The 10,348-nt window shown below is 45.5% G+C and overlaps 1 protein-coding gene and 1 long non-coding RNA gene across 16 annotated transcripts in view; one reads left to right on the top strand and one right to left on the bottom strand.

The window, feature by feature from the left end:
* The window catches only part of LOC130295237 (uncharacterized), a 163,630-nt gene that overhangs the window by 7,794 nt on the left and 145,488 nt on the right, over nt 1-10,348 (top strand). The window lies entirely within an intron of this gene.
* Nucleotides 8,375-10,348, bottom strand: part of DPF3 (double PHD fingers 3) — a 272,192-nt gene continuing 270,218 nt past the window's right edge. For all 8 annotated transcript variants that reach the window (XM_056545785.1, XM_056545782.1, XM_056545780.1 and 5 more), the window contains one exon: nt 8,375-10,318. In XM_056545785.1, the coding sequence (XP_056401760.1) occupies nt 10,257-10,318 (62 nt within the window). In that variant the 3' untranslated portion in view covers nt 8,375-10,256. The remainder of the gene's footprint in view (nt 10,319-10,348) is intronic.

The following is a 10,348-nucleotide window of genomic DNA, read 5'->3' as shown; positions in this document are numbered from 1 at the left end:
CAACTCCCAGCATGCCCGGACAGCCGTTGGCTGTCCGGGCATGCTGGTAGTTGTAGTTTTGCAACATCTGGAGGTCCGCAGGTTGAAAACCACTGTTATAGAGCCTCAGTGCGCACTGTCCTGCTTTTTCTTACCGCACAGATCCCTCCTTGTCCTGCCCTCTCTTCCTGTTTTTGGACTCCTCATAGAGACACAAAGGCAATAGCTGCAGGGACAAAAATATACAATTTTTTTTATTTTTTACCAATGTGTATTATAAATAGTAGGGATCGACCGATATCGTTTTTTTTAGGGCCGATACCGATAATTGGTGCAGGTTAGGGCCGATAGCCGATAACTTATACCGATATTCCGGTATAAGTTATCGGCTATTTAACCCCCTGCGACACCGCTGCAGATCATTTATTTAAAGCGGGCATTTTAAATCAATGATCTGCTGTGGCTTTTGCGGGGCCATAGACCGCTGCCGCCACCCGCTTCTCTCCCCTACCTGTCAGGGTGGTCCGGGCCATCCATCCATCGTTCCTGTAGTGTCCGGGGGCGTTCCGGGTGGAGGGTGGTCCGGTCCGGGCTGTCCTTTTCCGGCGGTCATCTTCTCCACTCCGGGCAGGCTCCGGCCTAGTACGCTGCATAGATGTCGCTGCGCAGTGACGCCCGTGCGCAGCGACGCACCTGACGTCACGGCGTAGCGGCGTCTATGCAGCGTACTAGGCCGGAGCCTGCCCGGAGTGGAGAAGAAGACCGTGGGCGAAGGACAGCCCGGACCGGACCACCCTCCACCCGGAACGCCCCCGGACACTACATGAAGGAAGGATGGCCTGGACCACACCCATTACGGGTAAGTTTAATTTTTTTATTGACTCGGAGGGTGGGGGAGGGGCCCGATTGGTATAGCGGTATGGGAAAAAATCCATACCGGTTTACCGCCTAGCATCATGGTGGGGGGTGCGACGTGGGTCGGGGGTGCGGTGCGGCGGGTCGAGGGGGGTGGTGGTCGCGGTGCGGTGGGGGCGGTGCGGGGGGCGGGGCATTATCGGCTTATCGGCAAGATAATTGCCGATACCGATAATGCCCAAAGGGGTACCGATAATGTAAAGGGGTACTCCGCCCCTAGACAGCTTATTCCCTATCCAAAGGATAGGGGATAAGATGTCAGATTGCTGGGGTCCCGCTGCTGCAGCACCCCGCCATCATTACTGCACAGAGCGAGATCGCTCTGCACGTAATGACGGGCAATACAGGGGTACATATACATGCGCTGCGGGAGGCATATATTTAATGCCCCGGTGGGGGGTATATATTTATTAATGCGCCGGCAGGGGGTATATATTAATGCGCCGGCGGGGGTATATTTATGAATGCGCATGGGGGGGGTCATATCTAATGCGCTGCTGGGGGGCTAGATATATAGGCTATATATAGGCTATATGAACTACTATTTTTGGTCGCTTTTTATATCATGGAAAAATGAATAAAAAGCGAGGCTTGCATTGAGGGGCGGAGGCGTGACGTCACACGGGGGCGGAGGCGTGACGTCACACGCCATCGGCCCTGTGGTCGCCGGTAATCAGACCGGGAGCAAACACGCTCCGGGGACTGATTACAAACGGGGTGCCGCGAGCAAGATCACGGGGGTCCCCAGGGGCGGGACTCCCACGATCAGGCATCTTATCCCCTATCCTTTGGATAGAGGATAAGATGTCTAAGCACCGGAGTACCCCTTTAAAGATACACTATGACTCCAATTCTGATATGCCAAGTCTGTGCTTTTTCAAAGCTGCCATGATTGCTTGTGCTGTATGTAAGACAGTCTTCAGCATCACTAAGCTGACAGTATTTAAAGTATTGTGCTGTTATTTAAAAAAAAAAAAAAAAAAAACATTTGGCAGACCCCATGATGATATCCCCCTTTATGTCTTGGTGCCATTCCAGAAGTTTCAAGATGTGCACAAAAAGAAAATGCTTACACAACAGGACATTGGCTATATTTATCAACAGATCTTTAATGCATATATCATTTTAAATGAGTAACATTTGAGAACATAACACTGGAAAAACATTAGAAAAAAAAAGTTTCATGCTGTCTAATATACGAGCACAGTTCTAATACTGGTGTTCATGAAAAAAAAAATGTTTACTGCAACAGAAACATTTTAGACGTGTAACATACTGAAATGTGGAACATTTTTAATACTGAAATATCAAACTTGAGTCTTGAATGGTTTATAATGATGTCCAGCAGGTTGCTGGCAATGGTTCCCAACACTGAATTTGTGATGATCATCAATTTTTTTTTAACTTTTTTATTTATGTATTTTTATTTTTTATTTTTTTTACTTTTGTGTACAGTAAAACATAGAATTATTTTATTGTGCATAGAACATCCTTCTCTACAAATTGGCACCTATAGATGAAGGTTCCTGGGGTTTTCCACTGAATACAGTCAAGATTTTTGTTACAGTCCAGATTGTGGTCGCTCTCTAAACATACACTCATAGGCCCAGATTTATCAAACTGCGTGAGAGAAAACGTGGAGAGATTTTCCTACAGCGACCAATCACAGCTCAGCTAACGTGCTCTGGTAAAGTGAAAGCTGAGCTGTGATTGGTTGCTCGGCCATAGTATTTACATGCTTTTGTGATATGTGCACCAACAGTTGTGTTAACACTTTTCATTATAAGGGTGGCCTTACGTATTGAATGAACATCAGCTTAACCCGCTGATTTCAGAAGAACAGTTAGCTGACAAGCTTTCACTCAATCCTTCAGCCTCCTAAGGTGAATGACCACCGCAATGGTTAAAGGGGTACTCCGGCCCTAAGACATCTAATCCCCTATCCAAAGCATAGGGGATAAGATGCCTGACCGTGGGGGTCCCGCCGCTGGGGACCCTCTGCAATCTTGCATTCAGCACCCACAATGACATCACGATACTCCGTCCCCGTAGTCATCACACGGCAGATTCTGAGCTGGCAGTGCGGCGTGCAGCTCCCCGAGGTGGGTGCTGAATGCAAGATTGCGGGGTCCCAGCGGCGGGACCCCCGCGATCAGACATCTTATCCCCTATCCTTTGGATAGGGGATAAGATGTCTTAGGGCCGGAGTACCCCTTTAATGGTATTGGTAGATGATAACTTGGTGACTCATGATTGGATCACGTAAATGTAAGTTAGTGCTGGGCGGAATACCGGTATGAACCGGATACCGTTTTCTTTCTCTCCCATGGTATGGATTTTTGTCCATACCGCTATACCGGTTGGGTCCGTCCAACACCCTCCGTATGAATTGTAGAGCCCAGTGTGGCGCCCTCACTTGTCCCGGTGTGCTTCTGTGGCCCGATTCCAAGAGCGGAATCTGGCCACAGAAGCTAATCCATTTACTGTGTCCCCCCGCAGCGCCTGTCAGCCAGTGTCCCCGCGAGCACAATCAATCCCCACTGCTAGCCGAATCCATGTGCCCACTAGCAGTGTCACAAGAATGCCTCCCGCGAGCGCGATGCTACCATCATCACCTCTAGCGGGGTCCCTGTGCCCACTGGCGGTGTCACAAGAATGCCGAGCGCGGCTCTGTTCCCCGTCCCTGTCAGCTCTCAGGGTACGGGAACAGATTTAAAAGCCTCGTGCGCAGCTAATGTAGTACTGCGCAGGCGCAGCACTACGCAAATAGCATAGGGCTAACGTAGGCAGCGCTAGGAGCCTAGCATTAGCCCTACGCTATTTGCGTAGTACTGCGCATGCGCAGTACTACGTTAGCTGCGCGCAAGGCTTTTAAATCTGTTCCCGTAACCTGAGAGCTGACAGGGACGGGGAACAGAGCCGCCCTCGGCATTCTTGTGACACCGCTAGTGGGCACAGGGACCCCACTGGCGGTGATGGTAGCGATCGCGGAGGGGGGGGGGGGACAGGCGGTAATACCGTGATACCGCGATATAAAAAAAAAAATACCGTGATATATATTTTAGGCCATTCCGCCCAGCACTAATGTACGTGACTCCATTGTTGTCACTTTTTCTGCAATTAACATATAATGTCATTCATGTGGTGAGTTTTCTCTCTTGTGCAACCCAGTGTATTCTGTGCCAATTCATGTTACCAACACATGTAGGACAATTGATTGCATTATCTACTTTAGCTTATAACATTATGGAAATAAGTGAAGTGGTAGTGGTAAGGCTAAGGAATTGGGAAAGCACTATCACTCCCCATAGAATGTAGTGAATATGTAAAATGTGCCTGAATTCCTTAGTAAATTGCACCAAAAAGATGCAGTATGTTGCAACAAATCAATAGCCAATGGTGAATGGTCAGTGGGGGTCAAAACTCTAGACCTCATCTGATCCTATAAATGAAGAAACTGTGGTCCTTTTGGCATTTTTTCTACACATCAATGCTCCGAGACACGCTCTAGAGTCTGGTCCTAGCGATGGTTGCAAATTCCTTTTATTTCAAGATTTGGCAATTTCCCCCTGTTATTCCACCTTTAAAGGAGTACTCCAGTGGAAAAAAAAATTTTTTCAAATCAACTGATACCAGAAAGTTATACAGACTTGTAAATTACTTATATAAAAAAAATCTTATTCCTTCCAGTACTTATCAGCTGCTGTATACTACAGAGAAAGTTGAGTTGTCCTTTTCTGTCTGACCACAGTGCTCTCTGCTGACACCCCTGTCCATGTCAGGAACTGTCCTGAGCAGAATAGGTTTGCTATGGGGACTCTGGACAGTTCCTGACAAGGACAGAGGTGTCAGCAGAGAGCACTGTGGTCAGACCGAAAAGAACAACTCAACTTCCTTTGTAGTAAACAGCAGCTGATAAGTACTGGAAGGATTATGATTTTTTTTAATAGAAGTAATTAACAAATCTGTTTTACTTTCTGGAGCCAGCTGATATGAAAAAAAAAAAAAAGTTTTCTACCGGAGTACCCTTTTAAGACTTATGCCCTAGCCACAAGATAAGTGTATGATTGTGATTTTGAGAGCAGTGAACTTAGTCTACCATTGGAATGGAGTAGTCATTGTCTGTGGAAGCTGCCAGGGATCGCTAAGCTGTATACTTCTGTGCAAAGGGTCCCAAGTCTCCCATTGGAAAAGAGCTGCAGTTAAGTGTGTGCACTGCTACCCAATTTCTTTTGGAGTATATTGACTATTGAAGGACTTCAGAAACGAACAGGATACCCGGCGCTGTTCAGATTTAAAAATACATGGATCCATGCATTTTTAAATCTCAACAGCGCCGGGTATCGTGTTTGTTTCTGAAGTCCTTTTATAGTCCATGCTACCCTGGGACAGGACGGCTGCAGCCAGAGCTTACTACATATGTGCTTCCCATTGTTGTGTATGCTACACAACCAACTTTGGTAAGAGGCCATCCTCCTCCTCCTCCTCCTCCCTGTACTTGGAGTCCTGCACATGAGCGCCTTCTCCCCTTTCTATTTTCAGAGTCACACAGAAACATCTCGCATTGACAATGAATGGTGACCGCTGCCCTAGTCCAGTGGGAGACTTGGGAGTCTATTCTTGAGATGGAGGGAGGGGTCGTCTCTTCAGTCTAACCCCCTGTGATCATACACTTATCTCCTATCCTGTGGATAAATCTTGATGGTGGGAAAACCCATTAGATAAACAGGCATAGCTCTGCTGTATGAAGAAGGTGAGGATTTAAAGGGGTACTCCTTCCCTAGACATCTTATTGATTCCCCCCCGCGAACTCTCCTGCAGCACCCTGTGTCATCTGCTGCACAGAGCGATACAGGGGCCAGAGTACCCCGCCCCCTCGTGATGTCATGGCCTGAACCCTTAATACAAGTCTATGGGAGTGGGCGTGGTGGTAGCCATGCCCCCTCCCTTAGACCTGCATTGAGGGGGCGGGCTGTGACATCATGGCCCCACCCCCCTCATGATGTCATGGCCCGCCCCCTTATTCATTTAATTTTGCTCCTGTTTTTGAAACATGGCTCTTTTATTTGTCTGACATTTTGTAAAGTATAAATTTTTTTGTGAAATATTAAAAAAGTCATATATTTCCTTTGTGCTGCTAAAATACATTTTTATTTTCTCCCTTATGTTATGGTAATTCTTAGATGAGGGGTGGATAGTTTAGGGGTAGTTGGGGCAGGGCTGTAACCGTAGTTTGTGCTATTTGTGTCTTCTTTTTTTTCTTTTTGCAGTGTATTTTAGCTTTTATTTATTTAAACATATTTTGCATATTGTGGCAATCATAAGGGACCAAGGGTTTGGATTGCTGATTTTCCCTTTATCTAGGGCCCACAAGTTATGCTAGGATCACATCACATCTAAACAAATGGTATACATGGGTGTACTACCAAAAAGGGATTCCTGTGTAAACTGTGACATGGGCCTTTATTTGTTCGGTCTGTTTAGTAAGTGGTTTATGTTTTATTTGCAAGACACAAGTGTAAAACTTTATAGTATAAACTGGAGCTGCATCCCCCCTTGTTTTGGAATTGTACATTGTTTTGGAACTGTTCTGATATAGCTTGCGCTCAGGAAAAAAGCAACTGCAGTTTTTTGGAAGTAAGTCTGTGAAGTAGAGCTGTCATTTTGGCAACTACTGTAAAGGCAAACATGCAGCCTATATCGGAGACTGTGGTGTCCGGGAGCTGCAATGCACAAAAGCACCTTGAAAACCTGCAGTCAGGGGGCCCATTGTGAAAGAATTGATGGCCCTTGGTTTGTTAAATGACCCTAATAGTTTCATTTTACTGATCTTCAGACCTGCATGGCGTTTTACACTGATCTGTTTATAAAAAAAAAAAATACATGTTTATATCTCAACTTTGCTATGTAAATAACACTTACCTAATGTAATCTTATCTGTTAGTGTTTTGACATCATGTATGACTAAGGAAAATGTCCCCATAGTCTCCTCCTTCAGCAGATTACAGTTTATTAATTTCCAGTTTTATTTCATTTTATAGCTCATTGGAGCGAAATGTTTTGATGTAATGTATAACACAAAGGGGACATTTATCAAGCCACCCTAAGGGCGCAAACCCTCTAAACACAGAAATGATGTTTGCTCACAACTGATTTCTGCATAAAAATGTGCAACTTTAGAGGATTTATACAGCTTGCACCAAAGTGGCATAAAGAAGGATAGAAGAGGGCTTGGCCTGGCATGGAGGGGCATGCACTCCTCACATGTGACTTTAGGGACAACTTGCGACACCTAAAGTTGCAGGAATATACAACAATTCGATAGGTGGTGTCTATTTGTGCGCCAAGTGCATTGGCAGCTGTGGAGCCACTGGGTTTAAAGGGGTTCTCCACTGCCTTAACCTACTTTTGGCAGTTAGTTAGTTCTGTGGCTATATGTTATTATGGCTTTTTTTCATGTTGCTAACGGTTCTGTATGTGGTGTTTTACTTACCTTTTTTCCAGACCCGGAAGCAGGTTTCTTCATTTGCTTCTTGCCTAGCCTCGACCACTTTTTTTCTTTTCTTCCGCCGACATCTTGCCACCGGAACGTCACCGTGGAGGGTGGTATGTTGGAGGCCGGGCCTGCCCCTCGCTCCGTACGTGCCCGCCTCCCATGCGACGGAATGCTCTGTCGTCATTAGCACGCACCCTCCTTACTTTCAGCTTCTTCTAAGCTGAATGCGGATTGGGCTGCTTTTGGCGAATCGGATGCCATGATGGGCGCATGCGCAGTTGGTCCTCGCTCCGGAGGATCATCTGCGCATGTGCCATAGTGATGTCGGCATCGGGCCTGACGCGCTGGAGGATTGTTAACCCTAACCTGGCCAGAGGTGAGACCCGGAGCGCTGGACAGCTCCTGAAGGTTTGCTATGCAGTGTTTCCTAACCAGGGTGCCTCCAGCGGTTGCGAAACTACAACTCCCAGCAAGCCCAGACAGCCTTCGGGTGTCTGGGCATGCTGGGAGTTGTAGTTTCGCAACCGCTGAAGGCACCCTGGTTGGGAAACGCTGCCATAGCAAACCTTCAGGAGCTGTCCAGCGCTCCGGGGCTCGCCTCTGGCCAGGTTAGGGTTAACAACTGCGCATGTGCCCATCACGGCATCCGATTCGCCGAAAGCAGCCCAATCCGCATTCAGCTTAGAAGAAGCTGAAAGTAAGGAGGGTGCGCGCTGATGACGACAGAGCATTCCGTCGCACGGGAGGCGGGCACGTACGGAGCGAGGGGCAGGCCGGCCTCCAACACACCACCCTCCACGGTGACGTCCCGGTGGCAAGATGGCGGCGGAAGAAAAGAAAAAAAGTGGTCGAGGCTAGGCAGGAAGCAAATGAAGAAACCTGCTTCCGGGTCTGGAAAAAAGGTAAGTAAAACACCACATACAGAACCGTTAGCAACATGAAAAAAAGCCATAATAACATATAGCCCCAGAGCTAACTAACTGCCAAAAGTAGGTTAAGGCAGTGGAGAACCCCTTTAAGGCATGGGTCTCTTAGTAAATCCAGCAGATTGAAAATAAATGGGTGGGGGCTTTACTAGCATGCAAGCATCAAAATTCTGCATATGGTAAATGTCCCCCAAAATGTTTCTCAACCTTGAGCTTCCATCCCTAGTAAATGACATTTGTTTTTTAGCTTATTTGTATGATCATGAATGAACAGTTTGCAATGAGGTAAAGAGGATTGCCTCTCAAAAGGTTAAAAATGGCCAAATATCAGACATAAATAATTTACATTTTTTCTATTTTGTTGCAGCAGCGTTTTTTGGGGGACACAGGAGGTGCAACTATGTCAGTTGCCACTTTTAATTTGCTTTTCACATCATGTTTTTTTATCTATGTTTCTGTATAGGCTAAATATGTGCTTAAGGCTACATTGTATAAGCCAATATTGTTATCTCTCTTTAAGACAGTATACAGCAACAAGAGAGGTTTAGAATAGTGTGGTAGACTATTACATTTAAGATGAAACTTCTTATTTAAGATATTGCATAGACTAGTCTATGGATGACTAATTTAATTGTATGGCCCCAGTCATAGGTACCCATTTAGTGTGTATTTCATTTACTTTCACTCAAAGACCATTATGGTATATGTTTTAAGGCTAGGGTTGTGTGCAAAACGTGCTGTGCTGCACTGCAACCATCTATCTATGGATTTCTGGTGACTGTCAGGTTGTGGCTGCGGCCACTTGTGGGTCGAATCATGACTCCATTCATTTACCCAAGCTACAATGCAGCTAAATGAAAGCACAGTGATTGACACAGTGATTTTTTGCACACATGACCCGTGTGGCCCTAGCCTTACATATACGTTATGTGATGTGTCCATTAAACAGATGCCATAACAGCCTATAGTTGACGTATTCCACTGTATGGCATCCATTGCAGCTACTTATCCCCTACCCTGTGTTTTCAGCGGACGATCCTTTAAATGTATATATTGGAATCTTTTTCACTAAATGTATGGTAAATGATGGCAAAAACAAGATGTGAACAAAGTCTAAGAAAAAATGTAAAAGTGCCTTGAATTAATGACTGTTTTCTGTTGTCACTTGTACTAAAATAGTTGCCACAAAAAAAACAACACAAATGCCAATAGTTACTGTAAGGCCATGCTCACATGATGGAATGTCTGTGCCGAATTAGACACAGACATTCAGCTGCATTAGAGTCCCATTGATTTCAATGGGATTCTGCTGCGCTGTGCACGCGGCAGATTTTTTGCTGCAGATGTTTCTGCCGCAGAAATCCGGAGTCCGCAGAAAACATAGACTTGTCTATTCTTTCTGCAGAGTCTGCATGGAAATGCATTGCTGCTGTCAGTGAAATGTCTGCACAGAAAATTTCTGTGTGAACATTCCACCGTCTGAACATAACCTATTTGTTCTAACTTTTAATTTTGTAGCATGCGGCCATTTTAAATTTTTTTTATATTTTGGGTGGCAATCATCTTTAGTAAACACAGAAGACACTTACCAATTTCTAAGAACATTTATGGTGAGAGGATTTTCACTTGCAGGAGAAAATCAAGGATTAGTTGTTTTGTTATTCTACCAAAGTTTTAGTAGCTTATGCAATTACGTTCTGAAATGCCACACTGATTGGATATGTTGGTGGTAAGGCAGGACTAAAAATCATTTTGTTTGTGTCACTTATTTACGGACGCAGGCAAAGTGTTCTTTTATGAACTGCGGCCTATATCCAGTATCCCTATCCGTATTCAATCCGTGAAGCACAAACACAGTGATGTTTAAGGTTGGTGAAGAATATCCAGTTGCTGTCATTTCACTGTAGGTGTCTTCACTCCATTGAGTAGGCAATGTATTCCTAGTCTTGGGACAGAGAGTCTTCTCTTAATTCATTCACACACAGATGACAGCTCCAGCTTCCTATAGAACAAAGAAAGAATGCAGCAGATC

The sequence above is a fragment of the Hyla sarda genome, chromosome 11 (assembly GCF_029499605.1).
Source record: "Hyla sarda isolate aHylSar1 chromosome 11, aHylSar1.hap1, whole genome shotgun sequence".
NCBI lineage: Eukaryota > Metazoa > Chordata > Amphibia > Anura > Hylidae > Hyla > Hyla sarda.
This window is presented reverse-complemented; position numbering and strand designations above follow the sequence as displayed.